The sequence below is a fragment of the Aedes aegypti genome, chromosome 1 (assembly GCF_002204515.2).
Source record: "Aedes aegypti strain LVP_AGWG chromosome 1, AaegL5.0 Primary Assembly, whole genome shotgun sequence".
Classification (NCBI taxonomy): Eukaryota; Metazoa; Arthropoda; class Insecta; order Diptera; family Culicidae; genus Aedes; species Aedes aegypti.
Window position 1 is genome coordinate 158,747,463 of NC_035107.1, and position 23,515 is coordinate 158,770,977.

General features: G+C 37.4%; 1 protein-coding gene across 6 annotated transcripts in view; it reads right to left on the reverse strand.

Moving 5' to 3' along the window:
- The window catches only part of LOC5565256 (cell growth regulator with RING finger domain protein 1), a 180,946-nt gene that overhangs the window by 133,944 nt on the left and 23,487 nt on the right, over positions 1 to 23,515 (reverse strand). For 4 of the 6 annotated variants that reach the window (XR_002501957.1, XM_021852223.1, XM_021852229.1 and 1 more), the window contains exons 2-3: positions 22,429 to 22,923; positions 11,903 to 12,854 (exon numbers count right to left, since the gene is read on the reverse strand). The exons of 1 other annotated variant lie outside the window; for it this stretch is intronic. Coding sequence is in view for 4 of the 5 variants with exons in the window: in XM_021852223.1 (XP_021707915.1) it covers positions 11,903 to 12,009 (107 nt within the window). In the remaining variant the exon portion in view is untranslated. The remainder of the gene's footprint in view (positions 1 to 11,902; positions 12,855 to 22,428; positions 22,924 to 23,515) is intronic. One more of the 6 variants, XM_021852212.1, reaches the window with a different exon arrangement.

Genomic DNA, 23,515 nt, shown 5'->3' on the forward strand with positions numbered 1-23,515 from the left:
AATAATATTAGATCTGCTAAAATTGCACTTCGAGAGTAAGCGGAAACTCCCATCCCTTATTCATTTGGATCGTAGTGCAATTCTTACCAGTTCCGATCAATCACGGAGTAGCAACCATTGACATGTACAGTCAGTTTATGCTATGCTATGCTATGCTATGCTATTTGAAATGGTGTTTCGTTAGAATCTTCCCTCACGTAGCAGAACGGCAGACGAAAAGAAACTAGAGGAGTCAATTAAAAAATGATAATGGGTATATCTAGTGAATTTTGAAATTCTTTGTTCATTTTTCGGTTACGGTACTTGTCAACCTCTTCACGATTGTTGTTTCGAGAAGTTGAAGAATTATATTCTCTAGTTTATAAATTCGTTTCCTGCATGAAAAGGCATTGTTTTGCGATAGCTATTTGCGATTCTTTATAGCGGAAAGGTGCATTCGTATCATGCCCGTAGCAATAAATGAGTGACGCCTATCGACTTAATATTTATGATTTATCGTCCACCAATAGATTACTTGCTTTGCTCTTGTCCGCAGTTGATCAGCAGAAATTTTCTCGTTAAACTTTGTATGGGGAAAGGCATCTAACTTCAAATTTCTCACTAATGAAAACATTAATCGAAAAAATATTTGGCTGGTGTGATAGTCATTATCGTTACGTACAATCGGTACCAATTTTTTGTTTTTAAAGAAGCTCCCAATTTTGAGATATAAATCGTTATCGCGTTACGTTTTAGCGATTTTTCGTGCATAGACACTAGCGCATGTGCGTTACTATGTGGTGAGTAGCGAATCAGGCCATGTATGTTACCCATTTTAAAGAACTTGACACAAAGGCAATTTTTAATGAAATTTTAAATTTGATTGTTTTGTATAGACAAGCAAGTTCATACATATATGTAGATAACAGAATTGGTTTCAATGATTTAGTTCAAATTTTAACTACATTTTAAGCTGTCATGTCACCGTGAGCATATCTTGCACTAGAACTTAAAGCTTAGGAATGTTTTCTACGAACATAGTTTATAATTTCAGATAATACACTCTGTAAAACACGTTCCTTTAAAAACAAAAGCTTCACATGTTACAAATGGATAATGGTAGAGACCAATTGTATCGATCTTTCACAGGATATAACGATGCATGCCACGTTGATCAATGCCACTAAAATCTACGGTTCCCAAGTAACAATTTTAATTTTCAATTTTGAGTTGGTCTCTTTTTTTATTTTCATAACACTGCAGAAAAACTCATCTTTATGAACATTATATCACTTTTGCATTGACAGCATTTGGGGCCTCCCTTAGCCGAGTGGTTAGAGTCCGCGGCTACAATGCAAAGCCATGCTAAAGGTGTCTGGGTTAAATTCCCCGTCGTCGGTCCAGGATATTTTCGTAATAGAAATTTCCTTGACTTCCCTGAGAATAGAGTATCATCGTACTTGCCACACGTTATACACATGCGAAAATGACATCTCTGGCAAAGAAAGATCTCAGTGGAAGTGCTCATAAGAACACTAAGCTGAGAAGCAGGCTCCGTCCCAGTGAGGACGTAATGCCAAGAAGAAGAAGATAAAATTGTTATCAAATAACTTTAAAATTAATACATATAAAACTGAATAACTCGGAAGACTAAAAACTAATTTAATTTTCTTATTAATCTAAACCATCCAAACCAGCATGCCTGCTCCGCTCGAGTCGCCAAGCATCGAGAGCTGCGAATAGTGAAGGATGTCTGAAGATCATTAAAAAGCATTGACCATGAGTCATGTGTCGCTCAAAGCACTGACCTTTTCCAACCGTCAGCACCATTTGAATTTATCGGTAGGAATTTGCTCCAAAACCATCCGCTTGGTTTCCCAATGGCACCGGAAAATGAATGGTATGCTGGCTACACAGTGACACTTTCTAAAATCAACATTCAACGGTGTTTTACTTTTTAATTCTTTTTATTTTTTTTCATAATTTTAAGCTTTTTCCCAGTTTTGAAGTGAATTTTATTTCATATGTCTTGTCGCCATGATAGATTGATTGTTTTTTGTCTATCTTTATAAACGAGATTTTTAGCCTTGGGCTAGCTTCATCTCGGGACCAACGGCTTTACTTCCCTTCCTAAAGAAGTCATCACTGAAATTTTTAGTGACTATCTCGGGGATGGGATTCGATCCCAGGTCCTCAACTTGAGAGGCGTGTGTTCTAACCACTACACCAGATCCGTCCAAAAATTAATTGTTTTAAATTGCAAATCATACAAGTTTTTGTATTACACATTAAATGAGACTCAGGCATTTGTAATTGTGAATTCAATTTTAGGAACACTTATGTCACTGTTGGGTTATGTCCAACTACATTGATGGTAGAAGCTTATGCTCTCATGCCCCACCAGCCAGGGAACTGGTGTTTATAAACTAAGCATCATTTGTGGCAACACTTTATGCGGCATGATGGAACTTTGCCGAGCGCGCTAAGTGTTGTTAGACCACTGACGTAGTTGCATGAAGTGGGTGATGAGGTACAAAAGTAGTAAGTACAAAAGCATGCACCAGTTCCCTGGCTGGTGGGGCATGAGAGCATAAGCTTCTACCATCAATGTAGTTGGACATAACCCAAGCAGTGACATAAGTGTTCCTAATATTGGAAGATTACACACTTAGAATAAATCACCGACGTCGGTAATTTATTTACCGAAATCTCAACAGCTGAACAGTCGGTAATGCGTTCGGTAAACGAAAAAAGTACCGAATGGTCGGTAAACTGTGATGTGCCATGAAACGTCAAAAATTGCTGAACGCTTCGGTAAATTTAAGGTCCACCTACCGATCTATCGGTAATTTTTTCCCCGCTTCGTTCCCCAGCTATTGCATCCTTCAAAAACAAAACAAAAAAACATTATCCATTTGATGCGATTTGTATTCAAATATTCGTTTATTCCTAAATGCATTTTACACGATGTAGTATAATATTCCCACCAGCGCCGCACGTTTTGCCAGTCCTCTCATCCCGATTCCGACCTTCATGGCGCTCGATGAAAGAGGAGTTGAATTTTGCTTCTGGAAGGAAAACACCAACGAAATTATAGAAACAACTGTCTCCATTTGCTAAGCATGGAACCGAAGGATACTTACCAACAGTTTCGAATGGATTATGTTGAATTAATACACCAATTTCGTAGCCCATCGCCTTCGTTGCGCCTTTCAGGAGGATTGCGTTGCACTACGTATTTGACAATTTCTGTCGAAAAACATATGGAGGCCGGAGTTGACAGTTCAAATTTACTGATGGTTCAGTAATACTTTACCGAACTCGGTAGTGGATCCGTTTTACAGATATTTTCGGCGAATAAAATTACCGTACTCGTTAAAATGGGACGATATCACCGATATACCGTAGATTGATTTACAAATTTCGGTAATCTAGCAGGTCATTACCGAGACAACTGCAATATTTGAAATTACCGGTCTGTGTCGGTAAATTGCTTTACCGAACTCTGAAAGTCTGTTTGAGTGTGAAGATATCCCATGTTCCATGTTTCATTTCAACTTTGCCGAAATAATTAAAATTGTAGCGCCTAACGATGGGTGTATTGAAAAAACATTTTTTGCAATTTCTCATCGTAATAGGCCGTTTTTCATCACGCCAATCTGTCATGAAACGGCCTACTTTCCTGCACTGAAGTATGCAGTGCGGGAATAGCCATTACGCAACTGAAACCAGTGCTGTAATGATTCATTACGCAACGCTTTCTCATTACGTAACTGTTTTGAGTTGCGTAATGAATCATAACACAACATTTTTTCTGAAATGGTAAAATAATAGTGGATGCATCCCGATATAATTTCTGATACCCTCATGTGGTCGTCTACGAAATTGCAAAAAATGTTGTACGTAACTCGTTTCAGAACTCGATTTTAACAGCACTCGTCGTAATTATCCTACTCGGCAAGCCTCGTAGGATAAATTTACGACTCGTGCTGTAAAAATCATCATTCTGCAACTTGTTTCGTAAACTACTATTTTTGTGATTTTTCGAAACCTCGCCTCCCCTCCATGTATGATTTTTGTATGAAACATTATTTTTTTCTATATGGCAAGAAATATTTTTTCAAACCCGGCCAATCTCCCCGCTCTCCCCTCCCCTAAATTCTTACGTAATTAATTATCGAACTCTGAAATGCAATTACTACATCTACATACGACGACTAATTAGCTCCAATTGTGAAAACAATGCTTCAGTTTGACTGAAAATTTATGAAATCCATTACACACCTTATTACTCATTATTAGAAAATTACGTTATTTTTATGGAAAGTTTTACTTAAATATTGGAATTTTCTACAACATTTTCATGTATTGATTGTCATTTTGAATTGTTCAGTTGGGTTTGTTTATTGCAACTTTGCATTTACTGCTATTGCTGTTTTTAATTTTTTGAATGGAAATTTTTTGATTTATTGTGGGCGAATTATTATTTATTTATTGCAAATTTTGGCTTTTTTTGTGGAAAATTTATAATTATTTCTTGCTTTTTGTGAAGAAAATAGGGACATTTTGAGGTTTTTTAAATGTAAAATTCGATTATTTTTAGTGAGATTATTGTCGATTCTACTGCACTTTTGAATCTATTTATTGCTCAAAATTTTTTTATTTATGGAAAATTTTGTTTTTTCTATGCACTTCTTTATTTTTTTATGTAAATTTTTAACTTTTCTGTTGATTTTACCCTTGTTTCTTTACTGGCAAATTTTGCATTTTTATGGAAATTTTATATTTTTTTATGGAACGATTAATTGTCTGCCCATTTTAATTACGACGAGTTTTTCGGTTTTAATATTTTTTTATGGTTTCGGAGTGCGGTATGCTTTATCTGATTTCGTTTATGCTTGAGTGTCCGTCGGTAGTAATGTAGCTCACTTTCCATTATACTTCGACATTTTTTTCTCGGTTATTTCGATTTACGCATTTCCGTCGGCCGTACGTCATGTAACTCGCTATGACGTTTTTTGTTCGGGTCAATGCCTGTTTTTTTTTCTTTGAATAATGCATTTCCTTTTTTCATTTTATTTAGACCAATCCGATGACCCCGGAGGGATCGGTTCTGCTTTTTTAACCCCTCTACCGGCAGCTTCATTTTTTACCACTAAAAAAATATTCAAATAGCTATAACTTTTTTGTTTCTCGATATTTTTGCATCATTTTTTCACAAGCCCTCAAAAAACTCTTCTAGTTTAAGAATCCGTGTCGATATTGATAATTGGTCATCTGGATCCGGAGATATTCCAAAATTCCTTGGGGGACCGACGCATAGCCATAACGCACTTAAATATCTCAGGCAACAGAATTTTTATCGTATTCGGATATTCACTCCACGGAATGATACATTAATGTGAGTATGTTGTGAAAAAATTAGGCATATTGGTGCAGCCGTCTTTGAGTAATGAGCATTTATGTTTTTGGTACCGCGCTGGACAAATAAAGATCTTGTAAACTCTAAAAACCTCATTTCGTAATTTTGAGATTTCTCGAAGAATACTGAACAGATTTGTATGATTTTTTCAGGTTCCTTATTACCTGTTATTGTATAGTACACATTTTATTTTTTTGATAAATTGACCAAAAACAAAATGGCCGCCAAAGACATTTTATATGAAGAATGTCGGTCCCCCAAGGAACATCGGAATATTTTCAAAACTAGATCAGCAATGATTAATATCGACACGAATTCTTAAACTACAAGAGTTTTTTGAGATCTTGTGAAAAAATGGTGCAAAAATATCGAGAAACAAAAAAGTTACCGCGATTTGAATATTTTTTTAGCGGTAAAAAATGAAGCTGCCGGTAGAGGGGTTAATATTTACTGAGCAGAAAATCACAACCTTTCAAAATGTAATTTTGCCGATTGTGCTTTTTTTTGGTTTCATGCTTGTGAATACCCAAATTTGTATCTAAATATTGAAGAATAACCCAGCGTCCTTAACAAAGGAGATAAGCGCCGCCATTGAAGAGGGATCACCCTACAGGGCTTCTCGAATACAACCTGAAATCCCATACATCTGTCTGGGGCCATCAAAGGCTGGACAGTTGCAGATAAAATCCTCAACTGTGTTACCCGTGTCACAAACCTCGCAGGATCGATGAAAAGGCTTTCCTCCGTATTTGTGGGACACCCTTGTGTGGTCGGTTCTCAATCGGGAAATTATTGTTTGGTCCTTCATTGACCTCAGGTCTGTCCAAGCATCGGTGCTACGCTTATAAGCCCCTCGTGAGTTCGTCCACTCAGCCTACCGTGTCTGGCGTATGGTCGATTTCATCCACCGTCGAATATCGGCAAGGGGTACCCTAGTGCTGTAACGAGGACCAGAAGGGCCGGATTCTGCTAGGAAATCTGCTGTTGCATTACCAGGAACACTAGAGTTCGTATCCTTCGACAGATACGCGTATTTCGACCTCAACTGTAAGGCCGTCTTCAGTGTCGTGTACTAGTCTAGTCTAGTCGAGTCTAGTACACGACACTAAAGACGGCCTTACAGTTGAGGTCGAAATACGCGTATCTGTCAAAGGATACAAACTCTAGTGGAATTGAATGGTATAGTACTAAATTCGGGTTTTCATCTACTTGTCGAATTTAACATTTGAGCTGCGCCAGTCTCGTTCACCACATCAGAGCGTTTTGGCAATTGGTGACGCAAACCGGTTGCGTTTTCTATGCGGCGAGTTCTGCGGTTTTCCGCTGTCCTCTCGACGATTGCGGCTGCTTTCGTGCAGAGGGTTACGATGACGAGCAAGCGAAATGAAGGAGCCCGGCTTCAACACATGCAGCGTCAGCCGGTGTAGAAGCCCCGACCCGAGACAATTCGAATATATCGGTTGTAAATCGGGGATAGTGCGTCGATGAGGTTATTCATAGCCAGAAACGTGATTTCCAATCCGTACAGCAGGCAACTATTAATGATAGCAGCGTCCACACGGAATCGAATGTTCCGGTTGCTGCTGCGGTAAGGCCTTAAAAAATTCAGGATGCGGTAAGGATCTCAAAAAAATCAGATGACTTCAGAAATTGCCTCTGATTTCTTCATAGTGAGGCTTGATGGTTTTACGCACGGGATGGCTTGGGTTTTGAAGTTGATCGGAGGCCCACTAACCCTGTGCCCGGATGAGCACACATGGCATCGGACACTTTTAGAAGCCCGCTTGGCTACTCTGATAACGGCTGCTTGAGCTCTCCTTCGTGTAACCGCGATCGTAGGTCCAGATACAACGATGACGATGTCGTCCGCGTAGACAAATATTTTGACACAGTTTGGAAGGTCTTGGAAGGTACCGTACATCATTATCAGAAACAAAGTCACCGATATGACGGATCCTAGCGGAACGCAAATCTCTACTTTGAATGAATCGGATTTGGTGTTTCCGATGACCACTACGACTACGGCGGAAAATCCCTTCAATAAAATGAATTACTTTTCAATACATTCACAAATGATTCCCCTCCGAGATTAATGTTTTCCAAGGGTTTATGACTACAAACTAATAGTTTACTGTCGATTTGACAGTTATACAATTAATTTGTCTGTCAAAACCATAATAAATCACATCTTGCTCGGTTACTCGAGAGTAAACGTTCCCGAGCTTATTGCTACTTGTTTTGACATGCTCTCCCGAGCAGACGGGTGTGGACTTACTCACACCTAGCCAGTTCGCGAGGCTGTGATGTTAGTTATGCGTTGGTATATACTCGTGAGCTGCTTCGTGATGTGAACTTTTCCACTACTGATCTTGGCAATGTTTCATTTATTTAATTGTGGAACAAACCATGGACGGTACGTCACTGTAAGTGTCGGCATAAGCCCTTATTACTGTTTTATACAAAAATTTAAGCTCCACGTAAATATTATTTTATTTATTTGTCGCAATTACTAAAAAATAACTTTTGAATAGTTTGACATTAAAAATGTCGACGCACTAATAGATAACATTTTTTTAATTTGCGGCAACATGAATCGCATCACTTATTAAGGTGAATATTGATCATGTAGCATTTGATCTCTCCCACTAATAAAACTCCTGCCTGTGAAAACCATGGAGATTCAGAGGTGACCTCAATCTCTAGTAGCATTGGACGTCACACTAATATTCCTTCTCCTCCCCTGATGACCGTAAGGACTTGGCGGGCGCCGTTATTTACATATCCAAGTTTGGAGTCTTCGGAATTGTACATTGAAGTAGATATGCTACTACCAAACTAGTTCTGCTGGCTCCTTGTACAATTTTGATTATTCTGGTCAATCACGGAGTAGCAACTACCAATTGTACGGTCATCAATGCTTATGCCTATGAACTTTTGAAAAGGGCCTATAGTGAAATAATGAGTTTTGTTATCAAAGATGCGTATATGCCATTTCTGGGACAAATGCTGCGAAAACCATTACAAATATTAGAACTCAGATAGTCATGATGATATAAATCATATTTCGATATTCCATTATCCCCTGAAATAATCTTTAGCTAATTAAAGTAATTAAATTACTTTAATTAAAGTATTAAAGGTAAATTGTTAAAAATACTGAAAAAATCAAAGAGCACTAGATGAAAAAAGTGCGAATATAATCAGCTAAATTATTCATTATCCTATAGTTTACATTTTAGCCTGGGACAAAAAAGTATGGGATGTGTCTAATTTCTTTAAAAAATCGAATATATTTTTTTCAGTGTCTTTCTCACAATTAACTTGATGTTAAGTATGAAACACAGAGAAACAGACGTAGACCTACCACTTAGAACAAATCGCGATCAAAATCATAGTCCAAAAAACATGTACGCCCAATGCTAAAATCGTTGTGTTTGGCCGATAGACCAACAGATGGCGGTAGTGTATAAACGTCAAACGAGAACAAAAATTATGCGAGCGCTGCGGGTGGTGGATTGACCAATTACAATATATTTGAATCGACCGTTTAAAAGGTGGTCGATGGACAATGATCAGAGTGTGACGTCTGTTTGTCTGTGTATGACCTTTCAATTGTATTTTTTTAGATTGCTTTTTAATAGGCTTTCAAACAGTGTATAAAGATCATATGAAATATTACGATTATGCAGTATATTTCATTCAAAATATACCTTGAGCTCGCATTGAATTTTCTATTTTTCTTATAAACTCTAACTTTGACATACTGTATCAATTGAACAACAAAATAATTTGCTATTATATTCCAGGGCTACCTTATTATAAGTGTATGTATATGCAATGATGTACAAAAATAACCGAAGCAGTCAGTTTTTCAAGTATTGGCCACCTGATTTCCATTGGCGATTCCAGGTCATTTACCACCCTAAAACAATCGGCGTTGAAAACAAAAGAAATTTGATTCTATAATTAGATACGACAAAATTTGACCCGTTTAAAAATGCATACAGTAATTCTAACGATCTAATGGTACTGTTCTTGAATTATTTAGTTGTTTTCTTTTGAATGAACCTTGTAATACGGTTTGAATGTAAAATGTTGAGATATTACTTGCACAAAAATATGGTCTATATTCTTTTCATTTGTTGTAATTTCCTTACTTGGACAAAATCTTCTCCTATGTTTGCTATTTATATAGTCGATAACTGTGAGCTTGGTTTTCCACAGTAGTACTCTCTGTCATGGAAAGTGTAGAATTAGCTAATACAATAAGCTATTTATGAACACAATAATGAGGGGACCATGTGTAAAAGTGATAATCATAATCAGTGCAACTACATTGGGATTATCAAAGTACACCATGAATACCTACAGTCAAATCTCGTTATAGCGTCAACTTTCATTGCGATAAATCTTTCTATAACGACATTTTCAACAAAATCCGTTCGAATTCCTATACGTATTTCAACTTTTATTGCAATGTTTCCCTTCTTAGACTTTTCTCTATCTGCACATTGTTCTTCTTCTTCTTTCTGACATTACAGAAAGTTACAGTTATTAACTGAGAGCTTTCTTTGCCAATTCCCCATTTTTGCATGTGTATATCGTGTGGCAGGTATGATGATACTCTATGACTTGGGAAGTCGAGAAAATTTCCTTTACGAAAAGATTCTCGACCGGTGGAATTTTAACCCACGACACTCAGCTTGGTCTTGCTGAGAAGCTGCGCGTTTACCACTACGGCCAGCTGGGCACCCTGTACATTGTTATTACTGTTTATAAAGACATTTATGATTGACAGATGTGTGTAAGTCACACCCACCGAAGAACCTATTAAGTTTAACTCTTGTTACTTTACATGCTAACAAATGTCTATGTCATTGCAATATTGATTTTTATATATTTTAAATTATTTTTTTTTATATGCAAACATTTTTAGTTGCATAATGAACCATTACTCTTGATCTCAGATATCTTCAAGTGGTCTTTCACTCAAATACATAAAAATTGTGCGCAGGCTGTGATGAACTTGATTTCTACAGTACTCGTCTTAATTATAATGAACCTTGCTATGTATGATTTTGAATGTAAGTTACCGATTAATTTGTAATTTTTACTTTTGCTCTTTATAACGACATCGAAGTTCTTTATACCGACACATTTTCAAAGCGACATCTCCATATAACGACGATTCCTTGCGAAGTCGTTATAACAAGCTTCGTTTGTTTTTAAAATATGGTTCTATAAATCATTATCGCGATAAGAGACCTAATTAAGTAATGATTCTTTTTGTTATAATTGTTATCACGTTCAACGGAACTAACGAGATTTTATAGTTCTATTCAATAAAATGCTAAATTATTTGAATCTATTGTTGATGACGAGGTATTTTATAAAGTCAAATGTCAATAACTCATAAGGGGTTTAATTACGTTTGGGTTTTTTAGATTTCTTACGCCTTTTTTTTTGGGGGATTTCTTGAGCGCTTTTCTTAAGATTTAAAAATCGTCACAGTTGTCTTGCATAATTAATGGGGGTGTCCAAAAACATGTAATCCATATAAAGTCAGTTCAAAAACAGTTTGCTATTCGAAACCATGGTTGGGCGTCTTTGCCATCTTATGAATCTCGAGGTGTGTTAATTTAATAATGACTTTATACAATGGTTTAAGAGAAGCTTAGTTGTTACGCTCCCACTCTTTTTGGAAAGTATGCACTTCAACAGAAAAGTCATCGCCTATCTAGATGCGTGGGAAATTTCTTGCAAGAAATGCTTAAGAAAAGCATTTTTCTTCGATCGCAGTACGCAGTTGAAAATAAATGAAATTTCAAATGGGGCAAACTGTAGAAAATTTCATGATCATTTCTTTCCGCAGAAATTTTTACTTTTCTTGAGCTGAACACAGCATACCTTGCTTTACAAACAAACCAAAGAAGAAACACATAACAACAAATAGAAATGCACTTAAAACAATTTCCTTCACAAGATTTGTAAGATAGGTCCAAAAAATGGTAAGACATAGGTTAAGTACACACTGTCTGTAATTGGTCTACGTTTCATCAACGGAATATTAATACTCAACCCGATTTGTAATGACTATTATATAACAAATAAATTCCACGCTTGCTAGGATCTTTTAATCACTCTCTTTCGAATATATATTTTTTTTTTCTAAATATCATTAGCAAACAATTATTTATGGAATACATCTAAACCTTTTGCAATTATAAGAAGTTTTTCTTAGTTATTAATCCCAGGTATTGTTGTATATGTATAAAACACAGAAAATTATCAATCTGGAAGTTCAAAACCAAATTAGGACAACTTGTTTTTGAACAATTGGAACTCCTTTTGAAGAAACCTTTAAGTTTAGTACTTATACCTGGATTCTATTCGACATACTTAAAAAAGTTTACTTCTTAAATTTCTTTCTTTTATGCGGAGAGCTTTCTTCACTATTGCGCTTAGTTTAGTTTTCATGTTAAGATTTCGTGTGCTACTTACTTGGCCAAAAACATGATCATGGCTCCAACACAGACGACGATGGCCACGAGTAGAAGTAGGTTGGTCATCTCCGCCGTTGACAGCATTACGGAACCGAACACATTCATGATTGTTTTTTTTTATCTTCTCTTTCTTGTCACTGATGTGTTTCGAAAAGGGAAATGGATAAAAGTTGGCACAGTTGCGATGGCTTTCGATTGATTTTCCTCTTCACATTCGCAGACACAACTTCACACTAATTTCTTGAGCACTCTCAACAAGGCCTACTACCATACTTGACCTCGAGAAAATAGTTTTGTTTTAATCCCGTTGAAATGATTTGTTTGTCTTCTTAGCTTCTTTGTTTCTCTCACCAATTCCAATTTATACACACCAAACTATTCGGAAAAGAAACACTAAGACTGAACAATTTTCATCCACAGCTCCGCCCCCACTTACGAACTCTTAACTACTTATTTTTGCCGTTTCAGCAAATCACGAACCAAGAATCAGCACTGAGCTGCTTAAAATTTCGTCTTCTACGCACAGCGCTCAGGTTGATTAGCAATCACAAGCTTCTTTAACACCGAGCCCAGTTCTTTGGATACTTCACTAACTGTAGCAGAGATTGAATCTCGTTTCTTCGCGAATCGCTATAGGTATCTACCGACGAGCATTCAAAAATTTCCAACCAAAATCCACTTCTGATATGTAGACATACAGCCTCACAAGCACGATCCGCAGATGCGAGTCGCCGGAACTGCCGCCGCTTTCGGAATTTGCACCTCACTCGAGCAGAGAAAAAACATAACTGAGCAGGCCGAGCCAGCTGCTGCTGCGATGTTGAAATAGTATCCAAGCAACGGGTTTAATATCAAAGCCAATCGAGCGTCTCAGTAGGCTTCCACTCTCTTGGCCTCTTGCGTGTTGTTGTTTTGTAGTTCCTCCGTAGATAAGTACGCTGAGCGGCCGGCTGCGATTGTGGGAGAATACATGGTGAGTTAAATGCTACCTCATGAAAGTGTCTCTAAAACATGAAAAATGTACCACAATATTCAACAATCGTAAGATTTTTTTTTTGCAAACGGCCTACTTTTCTACATTAATTTATGCAATTCCGTACGAGTTATTACGTAACTGTTTTTTTTATTACGCAACTCCAAAGAGTGAATCATTACATAACCATTTTCAGAAAGTGAAATATTATGGAGGACACATCTTAGCCGAGTGGTTAGAGTCCGCGGTTACAAAGCAAAGCCATGCTGAAGGTGTCTGGGTTCGATTCCCGGTTGGTCCAGGATCTTTTCGTAAAGGAAATTGCCTTGACTTCCCTGAGCATAGAGTATAATCGTACCTGCCACACTATATACAAATGCAAAAATGGCAACTTTGGCAAAGAAAGCTCTCAGTTAATAACTGTGGAAGTGCCCACAAGGACACTAAGCTGAGAAGCCGGCTCTGTCCCAGTGAGGACGTTAATGCCAAGAAGAAGAAGGACATCTCTAGGGTGAGTGATTTTGTTTTGTGCTGAGATTGCAAAAAGCTTATTCCTGCCTAGTTTGTGCAGTGGCTAACAATGTAGAAGGAGTTGGAACAGACGCCGTTCAATTCGATCAGAGTCGTTCAAGCCGGCTCGCATGGCTTACAAGAAGGCTCTGCGATCTACTGAACGGTCTGGCTGGAAAAAACCTTTATACAAATGATTTCAAGGCGGGTCCGTAGCCTTGAGGTTACGCTTTCGCTTCATAAGCGGAAGGTCATGGATTCAATTCCCAGCCCCTCCAAAAAAAACCCGTCCAGCCACCAGAAGACGCCGCACGGAGGACCGTGCCTAGGGGAACACATCCATCCTCCGTCAGTATCAGATGGTGACTGAGACAAACTGACCCACTTCGCAGGCAGCTAGCCTCAAAACGACTCAGGAACACGGCAAAACGAACCACCGCAAGAGCAATGGATTATGGCTTATGGAAATCGATTGGACCAACAGCAGAGCACTCTCCTACCTGCTCGGTGTGAGAGCAAAAGAGCAGAAGAGAGTGAATGCAGATGTAAATATAGATTAGCTAAAAATAGAACTGTATCGGTAAGGAAGATACAGATAAAACTGATTCCGGCACAGTAGTGGCCACGAGCACGGAGTGCCTTTAAAAAAAAAAAAAAAAAATGATTTCCAAGTGAACGTAACTCGCTTACCTAATGATGACTTCACTTCTTCTGATGAAGAAGTTTTAGAATGTTCATTCAATACACATTTCCCCGGATATGTGGACATAGCATCTATGGATGAACGTTTGGTTTTTTCGTGTAGTTACGAGTCTCTGGCTTCCAAAATTTGTGGGTGTTCCAATAGTTCCGTTTATAATGTTTTTATTGAATTCGCTACAGATCCGGTAATGCCATCAATATATTGGCTTGCAGATTCCTGAAACAATTCTATTATATTTTTTTCTTAGTGGTTGCACAGCCAATATAGAAAAGCATCCTGGAAATACCGAAATTTATTCCAGTATTTTCTTGCCAAGCAACTCATTTTATCTCATCTTTTGATTTTACGTACAACATTTTTTGCAATTTCGTAGAAGACCACTTGAGCGTATCAGAAATTATATCGGAATGCATTCACCATCATTTTACAATTCCTGAAAAATTGTTGTGTAATGATTCATTATGCAACTCAAAACAGTTGCGTAATGATAAAGCGTTGCGTAATGAATCATTACAGCATTGATTTCAGTTGCGTAATGACTATTCCCGCACTGCATACTTCAGTGCAGGAAAGTAGGCCGTTTCATGACAGATTGGCGTGATGAAAAACAGCCTATTACGATGAGAAATTGCAAAAAATGTTTTTCCACAATCATGTTCCGCAAATATGTAGCTCCACACTACATTTTGATCTTACGAAAGTACCTTTTTGCAGTTTCTCATCGTAATAGGCTGTTTTTCATCACGCCATTCAGTCATGAAACGGGCTACTTTCCTGCACTGAATAATGCAGTACGGTAATAGTCAGTACGCAGAAATCAGTCATTCTGCAACTTGTAACGTAAACTACTATTATCAACTGCCATATCAATGTGCTCTTGGATTAGGGATAATATCTTCTAAACAAGCGAAGATGATCACTTCGCTCAGATGAGATTGCAATGCCTGGTCAGCATTAATGTTTGCAGTATATCTATGATTATGGCCAACCCACTGTTCAGACGATCAGATTATTCGCGAATGAATAACATGATACACGCATTTTTTAAATATTGTGATGTATGAAACGGAGACAACCGTACCAACCATTCCATTAAGGGAGCTAGGCAAAGTCGTTGAGAGTGGTGTTGCTAAGAATGTTAATGGCTTGCCGATATTGCTGTTTGCGTTTGAGGTGCAAATCTAGTCTAACTTCTCAGGTCTAACTGAGCTTCAAACGCAGTAACACAAAGTAACCAAAGGATACTGATCCATGTCACCGCCAACCCAGGATGTACTATATTAAGAAGGTGATATATTCCGAAAACTTACAGCTACTTGACGACGTCATTCCTACTCACCTTGAACAAATCTACGAAAAAATGATCTAGTGGTCCGGAAGGTATATGGTACGATAGGAGTGACGTCACATGTTTACAATCAAACTTGATATTTACACCAGTAAAAAGCCTGCCTTGTTAATGTTTATGCCGTGCGCCAACCTAGCAAAGAAAACCAATCGTTGACTTCGCGTTCCTTGTTGAAAAATCTTACCGCGTTTGGTGTTCCCGCATTTAAGATTTGCATTTCAAACGCACACAGCAATACCTTAAACCAGTGCTTCCCAAACTTTTTCAACTTTCGCCCCCTTGAGGCCAATATTTATCTGGAATCGCCCCCCTGATATGTTATTCAAATATTTTAATTAAGCGTTGAACGTCAAAAAATGTCCTCGACTTGCATATTATGATTCTATATAATACAATAATTGTTGTGTACATATAAAAATATTTTCTTAAATAACGATAACTAACAATAAGGAATGATTTACTGGACTGTAATTTATAAAAATAATTTCTTGCGTGCATTATAGACTGCTGAATCAGTTTTCGATACAAGTCAACCCAGTTACAATTATTCAAATGTAATGTATGCATAGGCATCAACTTGTAACGGAGTTGGGGGCGAAGCTCTACAAAACTGAACCAAATGTTTTCCAAACAAACGCACTTTTTTCACATTAATTTGTCATATTTGGGTGAACTCCATTGATTTTGTTTGCAATTGTGCGTTTTTGGAAGGTCTCGCTCTCTCCCCAATTCATCACAAGTTGGCACATATATGTAATATGATTCGTTAATTGTGATTTCATACTAATTTTTCATATCTTCTATTTCTAAAATTGCTACAATAATTTTCATAAATTGTGAATAATAAATGTTTGACGTTTCTGCGAACGCTTTCTTTATCCAATCTAAAAGCCCTAAAAAATATATCGAAATCTAGAGTATTTTTCAACTCGTTTTCCAATAAAACATATAAAAAGGTTTTTTTCCGACACCAAGACGAATTCGGATTTTTTCGGACGTTCTGAAAGTTCAAATCCAACGCATCTCTGGTTTTTCTTCATATTTATTTTTAATCAGAGTGTTTTTCGTCTTTGACTTCAAACGGTTTTATCGTTGAACCCCAATTGTCGTCCACTAAATTTTTCAAAATTTGTTTGAATTGTGTCTTAGGAACTGATAAGAATGAGTGCAAGCTAAACATCAAAATGGGCACTGTAGTTTTTTTTCCGTAAAAAGCTGGCATCATTTGCAAAAATTCTCAGATATGTGTTTTGTATATCCAAAATATGTTGTGGGTTTCAAATCTTATCTGTGACTAATTATTCCGACCTTGGGAAAATCTCAAATACCGTCCATTCTTAAAACTCACATGATTTTCATAAACATTTTGTGTTTGACTATCATCTAGTGTTGTACCTATATCATAATTTTAAAATTACCATGATTAGAGATATAAAATTACCATGATTAGAGATATAGATAACAAATGCTCCCGTGTTAGCTTTTTCGCCCCCTTTCTGGGTTTATCGCCCCCCAAATTCTGTTTTACAAATTTTCGCCCCCTTGAGCATGAAAATCGCCCCCAAGGGGGCGAATTCACCCACTTTGGGAATTACTGCCTTATACAATTGAAAAATAGTTGAAATTCCTTCTAATTTTGTTGATGTAATAAACCAAAGTTGCTTAATTTGTATTTGTATAAACACAAATGGAAACATAGATCGAAGGTATCATTTTTACTGAAATACCGTTGATTATTGTAATTTTCACACCTTATCGAACGCGATGATTTGTAATCGTCGCGGGTAAAACCGTCGCCAGCCAACCAGCTGCTGCGAATTTGATGCTTCACCAGTCTTACCAACCCAACGGCAAATCACCTCCTTTGATTCGTTTGCTGGTGACGATTATGTCGGACTGTTTCAAAGTTGGCGGCGCGTTTTGTTGTTAATGAAACAGACAATACTACGACGAAATAATTAATCTCATTAAGTAAACCGTCTTCTTCTTCTTTCTGGCATTACGTCCCCACTGGGACGAACCTGCTTCTAAGCTTAGTGTTCTTATGAGCACTTCCACAGTTATTAACTGAGAGCTTACTGTGCCAATGACCATTTTTTGCATGCGTATATCGTGTGGCAGGTACGAAGATACTCTATGCCCTGGGAAGTCGAGAAAATTTCCAACCCGAAAAGATCCTCGACCGATGGGATTCGAACCCACGACCCTCAGCTTGGTCTTGCTGAATAGCAGCGCGTTTACCGCTTCGGCTATCTGAGCCCCCTAAACCGTCGTCGGCGGTAAAAATAGTTCAAAAACGCATATGTTCGAGTTGATTGTTGGATAACTGTCTTAATTTGACTCGAAATTTTATTTTCAGTATGGAAATTCGTTCATTTTTTTACAGATCTATAAAAGTATGAATATTGACCCATTCTAAACCTACTTAGGAAGTAACATTGGATCAAACGAACTGGAAATAGGTCCGCAATAGGAAATTCGTCCTCTTTTGAAGTTTGTTACTACTATTTACTAATGGACATGAATATAAAATATAAAAAAGTGTAAGTTCAATAGCTTTTGAGCTCTAAGAAGAATACACAATAAAAATTAATAACAAAAATTAATAACAAATTATGCTTTGACCCATTATCAATTCATACTTGTTTTAATTATGAATCGTGGTTTACGGCCAACCAGCCGAGTGGAAGTTTAACAACTACCGAAAAGCTAAACATTACATATAATTTGCAATTGGATTAGATGGACAAATTGATGTGAAGATTTGCGAAAAAGTTACACGTCTTCTCAGTGAGAATCGAACTCACGACTCCCCGATCTCTAGTTGGGGCGCGTTAACCACTACGCCATGAGAGGACTCATGAACGCAGAAGTTAACCTGAATTCGATTTCAGCTCAATAATCACGTGGTCCTCTTTCGCAAAGTGCACCTCTTTCGGAAGAATTAGATGCCCATCCAAACACAACGCTTTCTATATATATCCAATGCCTAGCCCGAGAGCGCATTGTTTTTTAAAAGAGACACGGACACCGTCTTCAGCCATTTAGCTGCACAGACTGTAACTTAACACTAGACAACGGACAAGCATGCTCCAGTGGCACAGCCGCGAAACATTTCTGACGAAAAGTTTCAAAGACTGAAGCGGGAATCGAACCCACACCTCATGACACGATGCGCTCACTGCCTGACAACACTAACCACTCGGTCACGAAGCCCACTAGATATAGGAATAGCACACTACACTAGCCAGCAACTGCGTTGGCTGAGGTTTCTATTGTGTGTGCTTCCAATGGGTCGCGACGTTCTCAAACGACCGGTTACGGAACATGAGTCCGTTGCTCGATAAATACTTGTTTTAATTATGAATCGTGGTTTACGGCCAACCAGCCGAGTGGAAGTTTAACATCTACCGAAAAGCTAAACATTGGGCATCTAATTCTTCCGAAAGAGGTGCACTTTGCGAAAGAGGACCACGTGATTATTGAGCTGAAATCGAATTCAGGTTAACTTCTGCGTTCGAGTCCTCTCATGGCGTAGTGGTTAACGCGCCCCAACTAGAGATCGGGGAGTCGTGAGTTCGATTCTCACTAAGAAGACGTGTAACTTTTTCGCAAATCTTCACATCAATTTGTCCATCTAATCCAATTGCAAATTATATGTAATGTTTAGCTTTTCGGTAGTTGTTAAACTTCCACTCGGCTGGTTGGCCGTAAACCACGATTCATAATTAAAACAAGTATTTATCGAGCAACGGACTCATGTTCCGTAACCGGTCGTTTGAGAACGTCGCGACCCATTGGAAGCCCACACAATAGAAACCTCAGCCAACGCAGTTGCTGGCTAGTGTAGTGTGCTATTCCTATATCTAAAAAACAATGCGCTCTCGGGCTAGGCATTGGATATCAATAGAAAGCGTTGTGTTTGGATGGGCATCTAATTCTTCCGAAAGAGGTGCACTTTGCGAAAGAGGACCACGTGATTATTGAGCTGAAATCGAATTCAGGTTAACTTCTGCGTTCATGAGTCCTCTCATGGCGTAGTGGTTAACGCGCCCCAACTAGAGATCGGGGAGTCGTGAGTTCGATTCTCATTGAGAAGACGTGTAACTTTTTCGCAAATCTTCACATCAATTTGTCCATCTAATCCAATTGCAAATTATATGTAATGTTTAGCTTTTCGGTAGCCATTATCAATTGCTACAGCACTCATCGTAATGATTTAACTGGACACTCCTCGTTGGATTAATGTACGACTCGGAGAGTCAATGCGAAAACTGTTTCGCTCAAAAAAAGTAAAGAAATTCCTTGACTGAATGGGTTAAGAAATTTGCATGTCTTCTCAACTGCGTACTGCGATCAGAAAAATGAAATTTTCCACTCATTCCGATTCCTTTTCTTGTCAGTAGCAAACCAATCTTTAATCGGCTGTAAATAATTAAACACACTATTCGAAATATTTCAACAAGTCATTTCTTAAATAAGTAATTCTCGCTGGAACCAGGCCGCCATTGGCACACATCTTTAGAATTCCAATTTTATGTCACTGATTGCTAGTATATGGTAAAATCAAAGGGTGATTCCTTTCGGTTTTCTCAAATTGGTGGACCCCTCATACGACAGCTAGCTACACAGTTTGCGAAATAGCCAGTTTTTTTTTTTGATAAATCATAGGTATTTCTGCACATTATATGTCTCCTATTTCCTTTGGAACACATAGAAAACTTAATGGCATCGTATAGAGCAGTGATTCCCAAAGTGGGTGAATTCGCCCCCCTGGGGGCGATTTTTAGGCTCAAGGGGGCGAAAATTTGTAAAACAGAATTTGGGGGGCGAAAAATCCAGAAAGGGGGCGAAAAAGATAAAACGGAAGCATTTGAAAATAATTACTTTTAACCTTTGAAGGACACACATCTGCAGGTTAATCAATTCCAAACTTACCTAATTCCAGGACTATTTTGCATTAGAATTAGATCATCTCTTATTATGGCTATTTTAAAGTTATGATAGACAACATTTGATGATTGTCTGACACAAATTGTAGTTTTATGCATTCGGCTTTTTAATATCATGTGAATTTTAAGAATGGTCCGTATTTGAGATTTTCACAAAGTCGATCGATGATAAGTCACAGATAGCAATTAAAACACACAACATAATTTGGATGTACAAAACATGTATCTGAGAATTTTAAGAAATGTGTGAAACTTAGGCGTACAATTTAATTCAAGAAACTTTTTTTTTGCATGAAAACTTTAAGGTTAGGAAGCAAATCTTTCTTTAATTGGCATTCAGTTTTTAACAAAATAAAAGAAAAAATCTACAGTTACTATTTGGATATTTCAGTTGCACTTATTCTTATCATTTCTTACGATACAAATCATATAAGAAACAAATTTAGAAAAAAACAACGGATACCAACGATGAAACCGTTCGATGACGTAGACGAAAAACACTCTATTTATAAACATATTTGAAGAAATATTTGTTCTGGAGTGCATCCCTCCAACTTCGTCACAAGTTGGCGCGTACATTGAAATAGTTGAAACTGGTCCGAACTTGTATGAAAAACTGATTCATTAGCCTGTAATGCACGCAAGAAATAGTTCAAATTGCTATTATAAATAACAGCCCAGTAAACCATTCTTAATCATTGTGGGTTATCGATATTCAAGAAAATATTTTTAAACGTACATAATAGTTATTGTATTATGATTATACGGATATGCGATTCGAATACAATTTTGGCACACAGCCCTTAAAAAAATGTTTGCATCACATATCAGGGGGGCGATTCTAGATAAATATGGGCCTCAAGGGGGCGAAAGCTAAAAAAGTTTGGGAAGCACTGGTATAGAGGAAGGATATAGCTTCATCTAAAGATAAAAAAATGAATTTTGAATTTTGTTAGAAATTCCGTTTTATGACCGCTTGTTTTGAATTCTGAGTTCACCATCAGAAAGCTGAGAAAAAAACTGAGTAAGATAGACTACAAAAACTAGGTGAGCAATGGTATTTACCCTATGAAATGTTGCACGATTTTGACGTTTATGACAAGTGCAATGAATGCAAACATCTTTTTTTGTACAACAAAGAAACAAGTTTGGTTTAATCGTTGTTGTTTTCTTCGAGTCGAGTGGATAATAAAACTATTAATTTAAGAGAAAAAATTGTCGGCCAACTTGGATTTTGACGCCATCTTGATTTAAAGTAGCAGAATGAGTTTTTGCCTTGTTGAATTTTAAGGCCACCGTAGCGCTTATTCTTCTTTTCCCTTTCGTTACATCCTTGGATAAGAATGTTTTTTCAACGGTGGCCTCATAATTCAACATGATGATCGCCGAGATGGTGAAAAAATTCATTCAACTGTTTAAAACCAAGATGGCCGCCAGATTTTTCACAAATACCTATCGTTTTTATGTAGGAGTAACATTTAATATTCTCTTCACAGAATATCGACCGTAGTTGATAAAGGTATTCTTATTATGCGCACTTAGTAAGAATAAGAATTTGAAGAAAAAATAAACTGTACTTTACCAATTATGATTGCTTGAAGCCTAAACTATTTGAAAATTTTCTTTTTATTTTGCTCAAAATGATGTGATGAGGAAATAATCCCTTTGCATTTTAGCTAATGGACAGTCGTTTCTGTCGTTTTTCTATATTTTCATAGCAATGTTTTTAATAGAATAATAAACGTAAGTTTGCTGAGTAAAATTGCGTTCTTTTTTATTACTATTGTAGCAATATTAGAAAAATAAATTTCAAACGAAGATTAAAGTATTTTAATAGATTTTGATGAACTTTTGAATTACGATCTGCGCAGAATAATGGGCGGTTACGGTATTATAATTATGTTTCATTACTACCAACATTTTACGACACGTAGTCAAGTTTTTCTGTGTTATTTTTAAATTTTGTGAAAAAATTATTTTCCTCGCCAAAACTTTGAATGAAGTGGTACATTCTCTTCAATTTCACGCATGCATTTACCTTTTTTCCGCGTGTTAACTGTTATACAGCAGCCTACTGATCGATGCAAATGGAACTGCTCGAAACGTATACCGTTCCGAGGATGAATATGCCATCCAGAGTCTCGTACGCCTGCTGCGGTTTGCTATGTTCATAGTTGCCAATAAACTGCTCCAATAAAAGAGAGTAAAAAGTGCAACAAACTGCACACTTGGATTGAACTCACAGCTCACGAACTCTCAGAGCTTGCTACGTGCGTTTTGAGAGACACCTAGCGCTAGCGGTTACGCTTTTGTTTTCAGCCGCATCATCATGGGTTCGTTTCTAACGGAAGCATTGATGTTGCTTATAAATGGAGAATGTCTGGGGACTGAAATGCGTGTTGGATGGCGCTTTATTTGTTATGCCTGACATCGTGTCGTTCGTGTTCGTTCCTCCGCATGTCTCTGGAGCAAACTGTGTTTACCGCACTTACACGTTCAGAGACAAAGATCCGTTTATAACTGTTCATTGGTACTGGAAATATAGAGAGTGACAATAACGATATTGTTAAATAAGTATAACTGTACGATTCTTTAAGTTAATGCTGATAATTAATCGTTTAATACACACGATTCTGTTTTTGCACGGATTTTTTTAACACGGCCGTGCAAACAAAATTTCCATGCATTTTATTCCGCAAAAATCTTATTTTTGCATGAAACGTCGAGAAATGGTGTTACTATTTTTGTGCGGCTTTTGAAATTTTGAACTGGAAACTTTTTTCACGGTGCAAAAACAGAATCGGGTTTAATGGTCAATTCTCACGTATCTGCAGTGATCGATTTATCTTCATCGACTTCCTCTTTGGATTAATACACAAAATTTAAATGTTTTTCGAAACATTTTGCGATGCAGGATGACGAAGGACGATGAGCACTTCCTACTAAATCACAAATAACAATCGAAAACATTCGCGTGGCCAAGCAATTAGCTAAAGTCAGAATCGATGAAGAGAAATCAATCATTGCAATTACGCCCTTATGATACTGAACGCGAGAATTATTAATATAAGATAAGTGGAACACACCACAGCATGTGCATTTCGATATGAAGCACATCTTAAGGG